Source organism: Phyllostomus hastatus, unplaced genomic scaffold (assembly GCF_019186645.2).
Source record: "Phyllostomus hastatus isolate PE091 unplaced genomic scaffold, TTU_PhHast_1.1 phas_scaffold_78, whole genome shotgun sequence".
Lineage (NCBI taxonomy): Eukaryota > Metazoa > Chordata > Mammalia > Chiroptera > Phyllostomidae > Phyllostomus > Phyllostomus hastatus.
This window is the reverse complement of record NW_025334041.1, coordinates 87,294,917-87,312,388: the sequence shown is the minus strand read 5'-3', so window position 1 is coordinate 87,312,388 and position 17,472 is coordinate 87,294,917. Positions and strand designations below refer to the sequence as shown.

Genomic DNA, 17,472 nt, shown 5'->3' with positions numbered 1-17,472 from the left:
GCCCCCTCGATTGTCCAGAGGCTAATGAACTCCCGGGACTAACTTGCCCTGTGAGCCTCAGCCGACCCAGATAATTGCTATAGCAACTCCACACTTTTAATGAACTCTCAGCTATTTCTGCTGTGGGCCATTAATGGAATAACTCTTTAGATCTGACTTTGTTAAGGGGCCTAATTAAGTGAACACGGCTGCCATTCTTGTGGTCCTTGCCATCCTGGGCTGGAGGCTCAGGTGCAGCCTGAGAAGGGGGCAGCTTTCGGCTGCACTGGACCGGATCTGGGCTCAGCTGAGATGTAATCTGTCCTTGAGCCAAGCTTCAGACAAGGACTTCGCCAGGGCTCATGCCAGCCCTGCTCTACTGGCCATCTTGCTGTGTGACCTTGGGGGTGGTCATAACCTTTGTGAGCCTCCTTCAGCAGGAGTGTCCCTGCTTTCGGGTTTACCCTTTCTGCATCACCCCTGAGACTTTCTGACCTGTCTTTGGGCTCCAGCTTGATTCCTCTCCTGCCTTCTTACCAAAGAGGAGCCTGCAGCCCCCTCCCACAAGTCCAGCCACCACGGAGGGGCCTTGAGTTCCCATGTTGCCCTAGCCAGTTGTACAGGTTGCACTCAGTGTGGTTTGCAGCCCTGACAGAAAATCAGGCCCTTTCTGGCTGCTTCCTCAGGCTCGCTGCCCAACCTACCTTTGCCCTCTTCCCCAGTTTTTTTTCCCCCACATTCAAGCTTCCATACCTCTGGCCCCCAGTGTTCCTCCCAGACCCACCCAGGCAGATGGGCACTTGCTGGCTCCCCCAGTCATTGCTCACACAGTGGTGTACAAGATAAACAGGCATGCCCCCACTCTCCAGGGGCTCAGAAGTCCCTTGGTCCTCTCAGGCCAACCATCTCACACTTGGCTTTTCTCCACCTTATCTCCAGGGGCCTCTGACCAGAACAGAGCATCTTGAAGCCCCGCTGCATGCTGGTCTCACCAGACTTTCCATGTCAGGCTGGGCCAGACTGGGCCAGGCCACCGTTAAGAACACTGAGAAGCTTGCTCAGGATGTGCTTTACCTTGCAGAGCATGCTTTGCCCCTCTGGAACCCTGTCCCAACAGGCAGACGGGACACCCTGAGCTGTGGGTACACATGGGAAGCAATCACATTAAGCCCTAGTTATTGGGATGTGCGTGCAGGAGGATGGAGCAAAAGGGGGTCTGTGTAGGGTCAGGGAGGGTCCTGAAGGGCTGTGCGCAGGTGCTCAGAAGCCACACCCCCACTCTGTCCCTCCTGGGCAGGCTGGACAACTCAGGCTCTGGGAAACCAGGAAGCTCCCTGGAGTCATTTGCTTCTTTCCACTGCTCCACCCAGCTTCTCCCCGGGCTCCTGCTCCCGCCTGAGGTCTGGGAGGCCAGAGGACACTTCCCTGCACTGGGCCCCATGTGCACATCTGGTTCTTGCACCTGATTCTGCCACTCCTACCCCTTTCAGGCCTTGGACCAGGCTTCATTTCATCCCTTTTCTGCTGGGACCTCTGGGGTAGTCACCACAGGCCTCCCTTGGGTTTGCAGGGCCCAGTGTTTCAGGGCTGCACAGCTCTCCTCAGTCCCCCAGCAGGCCTCTGTCCCCTCAGCTCTCCTTTATTGTCTCTCTGGGAAGACCCTAAGGCAGAGGGAGCCATCCCCTCTTACAGAAGGAAAAACAAACTCAGACTCACTGAAAGCTATCCTGAGCTGGTCAAAGCCTGGGCCTCGAACGTGGAGCCCAGGGCTACTTCAAGGCCCTGGAATAACCCTTCACTTCCGGAGCTGGAACCTGAGGGATGTGGTCCAGAGGCAGCTGGGGCTGCCCGGTGCCAGGCCGGGAGCCCCTCCAGGTTTGCCCCCGGTTTGTCAGCCGAGGTCGTGTGCGGGCAGAGTGTGTGGGGAGCCCCAAGGACACTCACTGCAGCCCCGCTCCCTGGGGCAGTTTCAGAGCCTCGCTGTGCCCTGGTCTGGAACAGCAATCATGTGGGAAATCTCGGTTTCTATTTATACGTGGACATGTTAGGAAAGACGGTGTGCGCTGGCATCAGAATCGATTGGGGACTGGTAATTAATTTGTTTAGACCTTAATTAATTCTCCAGTTCTTTCTTATTTGTGGACTGTCACGCTTAATTGCGTTCAGGAGCTCGAGCTTGGAGCAGGCCCTCCATTAATTGACGTGCGGTTGCTGTGAGGTGGAAGTTAATGGTTTGGGGAGCTGGGCAAACAGTGTAATTAAAGGTCAATTGAGGAGGCATTGGAAAAATACAAACCTCCTGGTCTGGCCACCAGCCTCCCTGAACAGAGTCCATTCCTGCGGACAAACAGCCTTCACATGAGGCCTTGGCATGGGGGCTGGGAGGAGTGGCCGGCGGGTGGCAGTTCCAGGTCCCAGGTGCCATGATGGGGTGGGCCTGGCAAGAGGAGTAGACACCTTTTCAGGAATGGGCGGGGCCAGGAGCTAAGAGCTGGGGACCCCAGGTGTCACCTGGCAAGAGTGGCTGTGTCCCCAGGCTCTGAATGTGTGCTTAGGGGGCAGGGCAGGAAGCTCTGAAGGTCACCCGCAGGCCACCTGGTTGAATCCACCCCAAGCAAGGGACAAGCAGCATCGTGTGCTCCTAAACACCCCATTGTGGGCTCTAAGCTTCCAGTTGAGGAGGCCTGAGCCTCAGCACCAAACAGCCGACTCCTTGCACAGGGAATAACCTTCCTGTGGGGACCGGAAATGCCAGCCTCATCATCCCTTTGCTGGGAAATGACTTTTTCCTGTGCTGTCTATGGCAGTCCCTTATGTTAAATGTCACAGCTTATTTCATCGCCATGAAAAAAGCTTTGGATTTACCAGTGAGTCGATAACTCAGGATGTCTGGGCAGCCTTTGGGAGAAGGTCTTCTGTTCATTCACGCCAGGGTGCCTCACATCTGTCACCATTTCCATGCTGCCCTTGCTTGACCTCCGGGCCACAGAGGTCTTGGTGTCATTGATTCCCCCATCCTCTTTGCTGTTCCTGCCTTGGTGCTCAGTCCACCCCGCTCACCTCATGGGGAAGGTGGCCATGGCAGTGTGCCTGAGCCCCAAGGGTCAGTCCCAGTCCTGCTCCCCTCCCAACCCTCCTCCCCTGTGATTAGAAGACAGCAGGGTGCACCCCCAGGTCAGCTGTGTCCTGGGCCTCATGACCAACACTCCCCCAACCCATGGCAAGGTTCCTCTGGAGGCCTATGAGTCCTTTCCTTGACCTGACCACTGGGCTTGTCCCTGCTCATACTGCATCCTAGCCAGTGTGAACCTTGTAAATTCCCCTCCTGCCTCTCTCCCTAGGCCCCAGGTCTTTGCACATGGCCCTCCTTCCCTGGAGTCCCCATACTTACCCACTACCTCAGCCCCACCTTCTGCCTTCCCTTGGCTGCAGGCCTTTCTCAGCTCATTACCTCCTCCAGGAAGCCCCACCCCTGCCCCGGTAGCCCCAGTCAAGGTTAGACCAGAACACCCTGTGCGTGCATGCCAGTGTCTGTCTTGGAACTGCCTGTCTTTGTTTCGAAGTTTGCCTCCTCATGGGTCTGTGAGCTCCCTGAGGATCTCATTCATCACCAACTCCCAGGCCTGCTGAATGCCTGGCACACAGTTGGTGCTCGATGTTTGTTCAGCGAGTAAATGGGTGCTTTGGTAGAAAAGGTTTGAAATTGGGCACCCATAATGGAACTCTACCCTGGTGACATTAGTGATGAGATCCTGGGATGACTGCTTGGACATTTATTCTGTTTTGTTTCTGTTTTTTGTTTTCATTTTTTAAATTGTTTTTGAATGTTCTGTTCTCTCATGTAAGTTTTCATCATCACTGTAATCCACCTTTCTGTAGGCAGGCTAGGGTGGATGACCCGTGACCTCCCCACTTTCCAGGTCAGCCTGGGCATGTTGGATTTGGAGGGATGGCTGGGCTGGGCTGGGCTGGGTGCCGGGATTGGGTAGCCCCAGACCGGCACTGACCCTTGGTATGTGTCAGGTCCCAAGAGGACCTGGGCAGTGGGCCAGGTTGGCTACAGGGAAGTCTCCAGCGGTGTGCCCCAGGGCTCTGCCTGCCATCGCCCCCTTCAGTTATGTGTACAGCTGCCTTGGTCAGAGGAAGCCTGTGGGCCACACACAAGAAACGGGGGCAGCAGCTTGGCCGTGGTTATGAATTCACGCGCAAGAGTCCCGGGATCCAAGAAGACCTCACGAGGTTCGACGTAAGGCTTGCTGTCAAACAAGTGCTGTTGCACAAGGACAGACTGCCGAGACCTGAGGTGGTCGGAGTGCTTAGGATAGAGACCCGGGGATTCCATGGGCCGTGCGCCCAGAATAGGTCCACCGTGTGGCCGTGGTGAGGTCCAGTCAGACTTTAGCTGTGTTCCTAGAGATAGAGTGCCCAGAACACAGGAGTCTGCTTAGTTCTGGACTTGACACATCCAGAGTAGTACTGAAAAGTGGGAGCCCAACAAGAGTAGCAGGATCTTCTGAAAACCCGACAGTCTGTTATTGGAAGGAGCTGCCTGACTCCTCTGTCAGGCAAGTGTCCAAGCATCAGCCTGGCCCAGAAAGCTGTGAGGGGCACTCACGTGTGACCAAGTCACCTGTTTCTGGTTGCCCAGGACCAGGCATACAGTAGTGCTCAGTGAATGCTTATAAACGGCCTTCCAATTCTGAGATTTCATAATTCCTGAAATCAGAGGGATGAGGAGTCCAGAGACAGAGAAGGTGGGGAGGCACAAGGCAGGGGAGGCATAAGGCAGGGGAGGGAGTTGGGATTTCAGGGGAGAGGAGAGGAGAGGGCTCAATGGGGCCTTGGGTATGAGCTTAGAGTTCGAGCTTGATCTTATGGTAAGTGGAGAACCACTGAAGAATCTCAAGCTTGGGAGCAGCTGTGATAAAAAGGGAGCTTTCCAGAAGATGAACGTGTTAGCAGGAAATCTTTTATTAAGGTATTGAACTTCAGAGTCAGCCTACACCTGAAATTATAGGCTGATTTTTCAATCCAGAAACTCCCAACCCTGAGTTTGTGACACTTCAGTATGGGATGTGAAACTCTTCAAATTCTCCAGCTATTAAAAAAAAAAAATCTGTGCCATATAGCACTGCATCTGGGGCAGAATAATGGAGAATACCATGTCATTAAGCAAACATTAGGATGTGTATCCTCATTGATAATTATCATCCTCTGCAGGCACAGGGATGCATTCATGTGTGATTCAGGAATGTGAGCGCATGCGTGTGTTTCAGGTGGTCATGTACATATGTGTCTCCTTGTAAATCTGCAGACCTTGTCTGGCAGGGACCTGGGAAATGATTGTCTGTGGGGAGGGGAGCAGAGCTGAGGGGCAGGGGTTGGACAGAGACTCACTTTGTGTTATTTGCACTTGCCCACGGTTGGCATTGTTTACTGTGCTCCTGTGTTACCTAGAAAACAGGAGAGCGAATGAGGTGTAGAGAGAAAGAGAGAGAAGGGAGTGGAATCAGGAGAACTTGGTCCCATGTCGGTCTGGAGCCAAGAGAGGAGCTCAACTCTCCTGGTTGCCTTTAGTGTTTTCTTTTTTTAAATAAAAATGGTTCTACTTTTTTCTGATAATACACAGTGTTGCTATATAAAGTTAAATAATCCTATTTCTCTCCCCAGAAGTAAGTTTGTTATATATCCCTCAAAATTCTAGTAGACATCTAACAGTGTAGGATCTCTGCCTATATTATATCCATATAATATACATGTTTAATACAAATGAGGCCCTACTGTGTGTACTGTCCTGCAGACCTCTCTTTAACCTCACAGTAAGTTTTGGATGTCTTTCCATGGCAGCCATAAAAATCCATTTTAACAGCCACAGTAATTTGTTCTGTGGCTTTTTAAAAAGTTATGAAATATTATTTCAGACACATGGAATATTATAAGTAAGAGAGAAGTAAAATGTTAGATGCACCCAAAGCCTTCTTTGCCCTTTATCTTTTTAATTCTGGTTTCTTCTTTCTGTCCCCAGGGCAGGCTGCTGGCTTGCATTCTCCCCATTTTTTATATTATATCGTATGTGTATGTATGATAAACCAGAAATTGTATCATTTATGTGTTTATAAGTTTACATCAACTCTCGTACTATACATATCCTTTTAAAACCTGCTTTCCCTTGTGGTTTAGAGATTTATCCATGTTAATACCTATCCATTCATGTCAGCTGCCCTGCGCATTCTACTGTGTGACCATTGCACAGTTGATCAATCGGGCATATCTAGGTTGTTTCCAGTTTCTCATGACTGTACATGGTACTGCACTAAATAACCTCACACACGTGTCCGTGGGCACACCTGGAGGAGCATCTTCTCCAGGGTGGAGAGTTTTGAATGACCACCTCAGTGTTTTCAAAATGCTGAGATCTGGGTGGTAGAATTGGTTTCAGTTGTGCAGCCAGTGTTGAGAATCACGCTTCTAACGTCTGTGCCCAGAAATGGAGTGACCGCATCGGGGGCTTGCGCATCTTGTGCTTTGTTGGTATTGCCAAATGAGCCCGGCTTTTACTGTACCTGCAAGGTTCAGATTGTTGTTTCTCTACATCTTATCTAACATTTGGTAGTATCAATCTTTTAGAAATTTTGTGCATATGAAATGGTTCTTTTCTCATTTTAATGTGCATTTTTCCAATTTCCAATATGGTTGAGAACCTTAAATGTTTTGGGCATTTGGGTTTCCAAATAGGAGGGAGGGAGGGAGACAGAGAGAGAAAAGAGAGAAAAAAGAGGAAGAGAGAAAAAGAGAGATGAAGAGATTCCTCTTTCATTCCACATGCAAAAATAAATTCCAGATAAAGACGAAATGTGAAAAGTAAAGTGTTACAGCTTCTAGAAGAAAATCCAGGTGAATACTGGAGTAGGGGTGGAGTTTCTTGAAGACACCTTAGAAAGTACACACATCAGAGAAGAACGGAGTGCCTGTCTGACTGCATGGTAAACTGTGCGAGAGACCGCAGTGTCAGCAAAGCAAGGAAACACACCGAGCTCTGTTCATACACCATCTAGCCAATGAGGAACACCTCCAAAACACAGGGAGAACTCCTGTAGGTTGACTTTTTCCCTTAAATTAAAAAATCTACTCTGACTACTAGTAAGATTGAATTTACGTTCATTGATTTTTTAAACATTTTTACGAATTCCTACTCAAATATTTTTCAGTAATTTTTATCACTATTTCTTCTTAATAATTGTTAAAGCTCTTTATACATTTTTATGGATTTTTGGCTGAAAGTAACAGAAACCCTCACTCAAACCGGCTTAACTAATATGTAAAGGAATTGATTGATTGATTGATTGATTGATTGATTTTTGCTTGATCCCCTCACCTGTTTCACCCAGTCCCTAACCCCATCCCCTCTGACAGCTGTCAGTCTGTCTCTGTATCTATGAGTCTGTTTCTTTTGTGTGTTAGTTTACTTGGTTCACGTATAAGTAAAATCATATGGTACTTGTCTTTCTCTGATTGGCTTATTTCACCTATCATAATGCTCTCTAGGTCCATGCATGCTGTCACAAAGGGTAAGATTTCCTTCTTTTTTTAGGGCTGAGTAGAATGTCATTGTGTAAATGTACCACAGCTTTTTTTTGTCCACTCATCTACTGATGGACAAGTGGGCTGTAAATCTTGGCTAATGTAAATAACACTGCAGTGAACATATGGGTGCTCAGGTTCTTTCAAATTAGTATTTTGTGTTTCTTCAGGTATATTTCCAAAAGTGGAATTGCTGGTCAAAAGGTGGTTCCATTTTTAATTTTTGGAGGAAATTCCATACTGCTTTCCTCAGAGGTTGCACCAGTCTGCATTCCCACCAACAGTACACAAAGGTTCCCTTTTCTCCACATCCACACTCGTTGTTTGTTGATTTATTGGTGATAGCCATTCTGACTGTCTCATTGTGATTTTAATTTGCACTTCTCTGGTGATTAGTGACACTGAGCATCTGTAGAAAGGAAATTATTACTTTACAAAGGGCGAAGCATCCAGGGCCCTTCCTTCCACATCTCTGCCAGGGGCTTCATCTGCAGGGTCGCTGCTCCCTCCGCAGTCATATGTTGGCATCAGTAATTCAAAGGTCACATCCAGACCCACTGCTGCCCAGAAGCCAGGAGGCACTATCTGCTACCTCTGCTTAAATAAGAGGAGACCTTTCCCCAAGTCCCCTGCAGACATCCCTCACTGGCTAGGATCAATCACATGTTCCTTTCTTAACCAATCACTGGCAAGGAAAGGATTATTGCAATTAGTTTAGACTAATCTTTTGAGTGTAGAATACCGTATTTTGCCATGTATAACACTTACTGTTTTGCCCAATTCTTGAGGGAAAAATAAGGATGCACGTCGTACATGGGTAGTACTAATTCCATGTCTATATATGTCTTTAATTCTTTAATTTATGCTTATGCACTGAAAGTGTAACTCTAGAAAGCAATTACAATATCCGTATGCTAGAAATAAATGCTAAAATGTATAATACAAAAAACAAGTACCTAATATAAATAAAGAAAAAATTGAATTAAAATATTAAAACAAACAGTTTCTTTCCTGAAAGTTTGGACCGAAAACATGGGTGTGCATTATACATGGCAGAATGCAGTAGCTGTTGAGTCAGCCACCACGGCGCTCCATAAATCTTAGTGGTTGTTGCATGTAATAAGTATATTTTCCCACTCCTTATGATATAGTTAATGAATAGAGATATCAAATGACACATTTCTCTATTCTGAGATGCCTCTGTTATAAGAGGCATTACTATAATCACCATTCAGAAGAAAAGAGAACGGTATTTCATGGCCATTTGAAGGAGTAGATAAGCATTCACTACACACTCAATCCAAGTCGCTTTCTTCAGCACCACAGAGTGTTGAAGACTCACCTCAGCCTTCTTCATATTTTCCTTCATATTGTCTCTGGGATGTTTGTTGGTGAACAGCATCACGACCACCACTGCTCTTTGTAATCCCCACCTCTAATCTTGACCCTTTTAGCCCCTTTAAAATCGACAGTATAATTTCAAAGCATACAAAAGAGTATTGGGAATATTTTTTGTCTGCAGTTCCTATTTGGTTATATTGGCGGTTTTTCTTTACTTGCAGGAAAAAATACTCCTGAAGTTAATCAGCTGCTTTAGGTAGTTTTTGACACATAGATGCTTAAGTGTAGGACCCTCCAGCCCCTGCTGGCTTTCAATGTTTTATGATCTACTTCAAGAAGTTTGGCTATTTCTTTTCAAATTTTAAACAAGTAAAGCATGATTATATTCTCATTGTGAAAATGCAGATAGTATAGAAAAATTTAGGGTAAAAATGGAACTCCTTCAACCCCCACTCCTAATTCATAAATTTAGTTTTCTTCCCCAAGGAGATCGCTCTGTGCGGTGGGTAGCTTCCGAAACTTTACTCGTGGATTTATGTGCACACAGATGTGTGTATACCAATTATGAGGTTTTTACATTCAGTAAACCATTCTGTACATGCTCAGTAGCCCTCTTCATATAAGTTTGTTTTGGAGAGCTTCCCGTGTAAATTCTGTAAATGGTGGACATTTAGGTTGTTTCTAATTATTTGCTCTTACAAACAGTGCTATAATTAACATCCTTGTAAATGTCTCTTTGTACATATGGGCAAGCATTTCTTTAGGGTAGCTATCTATGGTTTGGCAATTTCTGCCGCCTTTAATTGCAGTGCCTGGTATCTGGCAGACGATCTTCCGCATGTACAATAACTTTTCATGCCTGTGCTCCATTATAGTGTAAGTTTTAAAAAGAAGTTCTAGGCGACAATTAGGAATCTAAGTTTAAGTTCAAATTCTGCGTGGATTGCTGTGAGCAACTGAAGTGGCACTTGAATAAACATCCAGACACGTGGCTGAGTTCACCCGTGCACGAGCAGCTATGGGGAGCAGGTGAGGCCCCCTCCCCCCACACCCACTGTAAGGCACATCATGATTTGAAAACATTAAAATATGAGAAAATGCATCTTAGAATAGAGGAGCCATGGCGTTTTATTTTCCCTAAATGAATAGCCTATTGCTTTACCCTGGTACTTGAAGCGCCCTTTCCCGGCAAGTTGATGCGGTCTCTTTATTCATTTCCCCCCTGGGTGGGTGTGCCTCTGAGCTGTAATCTCTGTGCGTTCCTGGTCAGTACTACTTCAGGGAGCAGGCTGTCCTGTGGTCTGTCTTTTGAGAACTTTCTTACACATTTGTTTTCTGTCTTCTGCAGAGCACTTTTCTACACAGGACACTTCACTGGCTGTTCACAACTGGCATGATTTTACGTCACGTTGGGTCTGATGTGAGAATATCAGCAGCAGTCAAGACCGTATTTTCCTCAGGACTTGACTGAGCTCGCCGTCAGCACAAAGCGATCTCTCCCACCCTGTGATACGTCCCGGCATCCCTACTCCAGCGTCAGTGATGCCTGAGTCTTGAGTGGTGTCAGTATGAGTTGAAAACATGCCAGCTTTCTTAACATTATCCCTAACAGACTGCTTAATTAACCTGCTGATACTGTCAATAGGAGATCTTGCTGGTGTGCTGGAAAGGAGGCTTGTGTGGCCCGTGGTTGGACACCCACCCTCCTAGTGTCCGAGACTCGGGAACTGGACTTGTGAGGAATGGGCTGGGAGGGACCAGGGAGGGCTTGAAAGGAATACGGCAGAAGTGAGTGTTCTGGATGAGCTCATGGAAAGGAAATGGCTGAAACAGGCCAGCAGTCTCACTGCTCAAAGGCAGGGATGGTAAGGAACCTGTGCATACAGCAGGTGCCCCATAAATGGGCAACCAGTACACGCAGTCACCAGAAGAGGTCACAGGGCACCTGCCATTTAAGTAGGCAGTAAGAATGGGGGGTGTTCCAAGGGGTGAGCCTGGGGGCTGCCATCATTTTGGGGTGGCTTTTAGGGTTTTCTCTGTCTTTTTTCCATCCCGGCACCTTAGGTGAGAGGGCAGCTTGGTCAGTGTCATTCTTGGAGGGGCTGTCTGAAGGGAGGGAGGCTGGATTTTCACTTCCTTTCACACTTGATCTTTTGTATCAAGTCCTAGGACTGGTGGACTATCACCTCCAAATCCACACTGTCTCTTCTCTTCGTCTCTTATGTACACACACACACACACACACACAACTGGGGCTACAGATGTCTCAGCCCTTCCTGGCTTCCCTCAACCTGGCGTGAGCACAGGTTCAGAGGCTGGGAGCCCAGAGATCCCATGGAGACGCGTCATGCAGCCCCTCCTTTTACACCCAGGGAAGTGGGGAAGGGAGTTGAGTTTGCAGAGTGAGCTGGCAGCTCCTGGCTTGAAGCAGATGCTCATCCCCTGGCCCGCGTTCCTGTAGCCTTTCTTTCCTAGAATAGTGGTGTTGGGATCGTGGTGGTGGAAACTGTTCTCAGAGGGCAAAAACTGATGCCTTTGAGAGCAGAAACCCCCGATGCCCTCTCCAGTGGTTTTGTTGGGTCTCCTGGGAGCTGCTGGCCTGGCAGCCCAGGGGGTGCAGGGTGTAGAGCATTCCAGTGGCCACGAAAGGGCAGGTCACTGACACATAGGCCAGGTGCCCTCCTTCCCAAGGCCACCATGGGGGACCTTTCTGGTCCTGAGCCCTGGGTGACGGGAGAGGGTGCTGAGGCAGGAGCTCACCTCTGAGGGTGAGGAGCGGGAGCTTCTGTGCCAGGATCAGAACACAAGCCCAGCCAGCCCGAAACTGGGGCTCCCAATAACCTCTCTTCCTTGACCTCAGATTCATTTTCCTAATTCTGTGGCTCTAGATGTGTATGATACAGCGTTTTTCAACATCAGCACTGCTGACATTTTGAGCTGGACCATTCTTTGCTATGGGGGCTGTCTTGTGCATTGTAGGATGTTTAGCAGCATCTCTGGTCTCTCTGCACTAGATGTCTATGCAGCCCCCACACCGGATCATGATAATCAAAAACATCTCCATACGTTGCCAGATGTCTCACAAAATCACCCCTGGTTGAAAGTCACTGTGTAAGACAGGTGTGCGTGCCTGCTGTGTGGACGGGAGTGGCCTGATGCAGGGGAGGCCTGCCCACAGTTACCGCTGCGGCTGTGTCTTGTGGAAACACGAGAACTGCTCAAAGATGGCATATGTGCCGTAAATACATTTAAAAACTGTATGTGGTCTGCTGCTTTTCTCTCTAGAGACTGCAGAGCCTCTCAGTCTCCCCCTCTGTTTATTCCACCTCCCCACTTTATTGAAAAAGGAGGCTGAGACTCAGAGACCCCCAGGGTCTCAAGCCACCCCTTATCTGCAGAACCCTGTCTCCCAGCTGCGAGCACCCCGGACCCCTGTGCTCCCAAGCGTTGACTCAGGCACCAGGAGCATCTGTGGTCCTCCTCCCGCTCCACCTGCCCACTAGGCCCCACCGCCCTCCGGCTCCCCAAACCCTGGCGCCCCCCCCCCCACTGGAGGGAGTGGGGAAGCAGCAGGTGTTGATGCTAATCAGCGTTCACAGCCCAGAACTGCAGTCGCTCCCAGGCTCACACACTCCCCAAAATTAAACACTCATTATACAAAATTAATTGACATTAATTAGCAAAAATTAAAACTTTAAACACAGCAAGGCGCTTGGTGGGGAGGAGTGAAGCAGGCGGGCTCCACATTTGTCACCCCCTACTCCCCACCCACCCACCACCCCCAAGTTCCCCCACTTCCATCCTGGGTGGGGTTGCAGGAGTTCAGGCGAGGTCAGTGCCCCCACCCAGCCTAGAGCCCAGGCCCAGCCAGGTGAGTCCCAGGTGAGAGGAGCTGGAAGAGGCTCCTGTGCTAGTCACCAGCTGATGGGTAGCCCCCAAACTGGCATCCAGTGCTTCACTAAGGAGATAGGAACTGTGACCCCTCAGGCCAGGTCCCCATGATCTCTGCTGAGATGGGTGGGCATGGCCAAAGGAAGAAACCAACCACGTGGAGCAAGAATGTAGAAGCTACTCCTGTGGCTTTGCCTGCCCCCCACCTGCTCTTCCCTGTCTCCTGGGTATCCAAAGGACCAGGCTCCGTGGCCTTTCAGCTGTGCCCAACTTTGCTTCATGACCTCAGATAAGTGCCCCCCACACACACACTCTGAGCCTCAATTTTCCATCCATATGATGAGGGGGCGGTGCTGGGTGAGCACTGAGGTTCCTGCCTGCTCTGGCACCTGCTGTCAGGGAAGCAGATCTCTGGGAATTCGATTCGCTCTGAGGAGCAAGGGGGTGAATGTGGCGGGCCGGGGGAGGCGCGGGGGTGGGGGGAGAGGCTGGCGTTTCAAGAGGATGCCCAGAAAGGTGGCCCAAGGGACTGAATTGCTGATGGTGGAGCATCAGGCACCAGTGGGGGCTGTGTCCTCAGGCGGGAGAGCCTCCTAAGATGGGCATCCATTTGGTCTGCCCACAGGGTCCAGCCTCCTTGATAAGTGATCACTCTCCAAGCCCTGAACCGTTTCCTGTTCCTCCCTAACACTGGTTATTTTCCACCCTTGCTCACCAGGTTCCCACAGGCTCCCAAATCCCTCACCAGGCCGACAGGCACCATGTCCACACTTCTGCTCACTGCGTTTGAACGCAAACTTGGCATCTATTCAGTACGTTGTTGCTTGGGCTACAGAGGCTCTGACGAGGGTGGAGCCCGGTGGTCTCCACCAGGTAGAATGTCATCCCCGCCCCCTGACTCCTGCTCCCTGTTCCCCTCTCTCTCTCCAGCCAGCGCCAATATCTGTAACGTGGTCCTGATGCGGTACGGGGAGCTGGAAGAAGGGATCGATGTCCTGGATGGTGATGGCAACCTCGTGGGCTCCTCCAAGATCGCAGCCAGACACGTGGGTCCTCCCAGGGCTCTTGGACTGGAGGGGGGCAGCAACAGGGAGGCTGGTGGTTTCTCCTAAACGTTTTCATTTCTCAAGGGCTGTTGTGCACAGCACCCTTGCTTTGTCCTCTTAAACCGTCCTCATCCCGCCCCTACCTGCCATGTCCGTGAGCCCCAGCCACGCCTGTCCCCCGAATACCCCTGTCTCTCTGGAAATGCCCTTTCCCTACCACTGTGAAATGTCCCCATCGCTTGTCCTAGCCCTCAGGACCCAGCTTCTCTGATCTGTTGATTGGCGAGGGCAGAATAAACCCCCAGAACTTTCTCTTCCCTCGTAGGACCTAGGACCCAGGACCCTGGCCCTGGGCCATCACAGCCTCTTGGGTAGGAAGAGGAAGTGTCTGAATGGGCGGTCTGTGGCTCTGTGCTAAGAAGCACTTCTGCAGTTGACACCTGACTAGGGTGTGAGTGTAGCTAAGGTGTGGGGATTTCAGGCCCTGAGAGTGCTTGGGAAGAATATTCTCTTACAAGAAGGCCCCTTTTCACCTCTGGTTTCAGCCGCTGCACCCACTTTAGCAATTGCAATTTTGTTTTTTTAATTCTAGTGTTTTTGTACGTCTCCCTATGCTTTTCAGCCCTCTTCCTAATGGTGATCAGTGGCTCTTCCTGCTCTGGCTTCCAAGTGCTGGGACGGGAGTTCAGCCGTGAGGCAGCGGAGCGTTTCCCTCCGCTCCAGGCACTGTCCCCCTCAGCCCCCACCTGCCCGAGCCTCTGTCAGTGAGGCCTTCTCCATAAGCCTCCCATGTGGGAAGGCCCCTCCCTCATCCCAGCCCTCCCCTCCCCACTGTCTCAGGGAAAGTGAGTGCCCAGCCAAGGCTCTCAAGGGGTGGGGGCTCGGGTTGCCAATGCCGACACTGAGTCCTCTGCTTCCTGCACAGTGGCTCGGGGTCCTGTCATTCCTACACCTGTTGGGGAGACTGGAGGGACCCTCTCCCAGGCTGTCCTGAGACTGATTATGAAAGACCCAAGTTCCTGGGAGAAATTTTCGGTCCTGAGCTCATCCTCAGAAGGGATTTGGCCTCAGTTTCCTACCTGATACCAACCTCCTGTCCAACTCTATGCTCTTTCTCGACTTGCTGTGAGGAAGGTGGATGGTGTTAGCTCCTCCTTGTGGTCCAAATGGCAGGGCGGCTGAAGCTCTTCAGCAGCCTTGGATATTCCTCAGTCTGGCTCCGGCTGCCCCTGGCTGTCTAAGGGAAGACCCAGGGATCTGGGGCTACGCCGGGAGCCAGTGGGGTTAAAGAAACTCCCCGCAACAACCATCAGAGTGCAGACCTGTCACTGAGCTGTGCCGTGACCGTGCTTCCCTGCGCAGGAATCCCAAGAGTCCCCAGAGCAAGGCCCCAGGCACACCCCCTTCGGAGCCTGAGCCAGACCCTCTGCAGAAACATCTCCCCCTTACAAAGCCAACCTCTGGTCTCTAAGAAAGACTCATCCAGAGCCAGGAGATGCAAGGTCTTTAGAATCTTTGTCTTTAAGGAATGTCAAAAAAAAAAGTGAACCCTGGCATCTCTGTCCTCCCTCAGCACCAGAGGCTCCCTGAGCTCAACAGGCCCAGCTGTTTGTCTGGTCCTTCCAGTGCCTGCTTTGTTTACGGAGATCCTCAGGTCCTCCACACCCACCCACTGGGGGCGCCTCCCTGGATGCAGGCCCCTTCCTGGGGCCGATTCTGTTGCCACCCCTTCCCTACCCGTGGCAGGCGACGGGGCTCTGCTCTTCCAATGTGTGTGGTGAGAAGAAGGGGGTGACTTTTCTCTGTTGTTGGGAATGTGACTCTGTGAGCAGTTCCATGAATGATTCCCCTCGGTCAGATGTGCGTAGCAGTGGTAGGCTCACCTAGGGGCTCTGGGGTGGGATTTGCTGCCAGGCGGCTGTCCCCCAACCTGGGAGCCCCCGCTCACCACAGCCCTGCTTGCCCCTCAGGCCCTGCTGGAGACGGCGCTGACGCGAGTGGTCCTCCCCATGCCCATCCTGGTGCTCCCTCCGATCGTCATGTCCATGCTGGAGAAGTGAGTCGGGGCATGCAGGACTGTGGGGCCACCGCTGGGGAGGAGGGCAGAGGGAAGGGGACTGGCTGGCCCAGGGCAAGGGATGGGGGGCAGCTGTCAGTCTGCCAGGTGGTTCAGCCTCTCCCAGGCAGTGCTGCTGGAATCTGTGAGAACTGATGACTTTTGCTGGGCAGAACCCTGTGCTGGGTGCTGGGAAGGCTGGCCCTGCTCTGAGGAACTGGAGATTCAGGGTGGGTGGGGGTGGCACTGTGTGCTTGTATGTGTACACAAGTGTGTGTGTGTGCATACGTGCTCTGTTGGTGCGCAGTGCGGGACCAGTTGTGAAGAGAGACTAGGGCTGCAGTGGGAAGACTGAGTTTGCAGCCAGCACCACCCCTTTCAGGCACCCGCCATGAGGCAACTCACTGCCTCACAGAGCCTCAGTTTCTCCATTTGCAAGCCACAAGGAGCACCAACCTCCCTACCTCCCTCAGAGAACATTCTGAGAACACATACTTGTCATGACGGTGAAGAAATAAGGGAACACAATAATGAAAACAAAGAGTGATTCTATTAATTAATGAGTGTGAAGCTGAGTCGTGAAGACTGAAGCTGCTAGAAGGAGAAGCTCAGCAGGGAGGGAGGGAGGATCAGGGCCCCAGAATTAGGGCGATCCTGGTAGAGGGGAGTGGGAGGGCCTGGGTGGGGCAACAAGAGGAAGAGAAGCCTGAAGGTGCGGGTAAAAATGCAGAAGTGATTGCCATCTCCCTCCTGGGGGCCCGGCCTGGGAGGGGGTCCCTCCCTTGAGCCATGTTTGGGCTTGGGAGCACCTGGGATAAGGACAGAGTTGGGGGCACTCCATCTGGGGTTCTGGAGCAGGGTGTCCTCCTCAGTTTGGAGACCTTATTCCCACAATACGAATTATGGTAACAGCTAACATTAATTAAGCACCTGACTACATCCCAGTCCTCTCTCAGCCAGGCCTCTGCCCAAATTCCACCTGGGAGAGGCCCTCCCTGACCACCCCATGGAGATAACAGACACCCCTCTCCCCTCACACCGTCTTAGTTTTGTTCACAGTACTTAGCGGTATCCGAGATTCCTTATCTAGTTGTTTATTGTCTGTCTGCTCCACCATAATGTAAGTAATCTCCATGGAGGCCAGTAAATTCCTTTCACTTACTGCCCTGCAAAGCATTTAGCACAGTTCCTAGCACATAGTAATGCTTAGTGTTTATTGAATGAATGAACAACATGAATCAATTACCCTTCACAACAGTGCAATGAGGTAAACATGATATGTGATTTTACAGATGAGGAAAGAAAGGCAAAGGCTTTATCATCTGCTTACAGTCATTTGCTAGGTAAGGCCAGAGCTGGGAGTGGCCCAGGAATATGGCTGCAAAGCTGTGCTCTTCCTCTCACACTAGCTGCCTCTTGGGTCTTCAGATCACATCGCCTAGTCAGCATGCCTTTGGGTCCTGCCCTGCTTGAGACTGGGGAAGGGCAGTGTTTGGAGCCTGACCTCAGAAAGCCTGTATTATGATGAGGGAGATGGGTGTGATGCAAACAGGTCAGCTGCAGGTGGGGTGAGGTGGA

The 17,472-nt window shown here is 50.6% G+C and overlaps 1 protein-coding gene across 3 annotated transcripts in view; it reads left to right on the top strand.

The window, feature by feature from the left end:
* Window positions 1–17,472, top strand: part of SFXN5 (sideroflexin 5) — a 102,943-nt gene that overhangs the window by 62,732 nt on the left and 22,739 nt on the right. For 2 of the 3 annotated variants that reach the window (XM_045827624.1, XM_045827623.1), the window contains 2 exons: window positions 13,723–13,838; window positions 15,809–15,894. In XM_045827624.1, the coding sequence (XP_045683580.1) occupies window positions 13,723–13,838; window positions 15,809–15,894 (202 nt within the window). The remainder of the gene's footprint in view (window positions 1–13,722; window positions 13,839–15,808; window positions 15,895–17,472) is intronic. The other variant, XM_045827625.1, reaches the window with a different exon arrangement.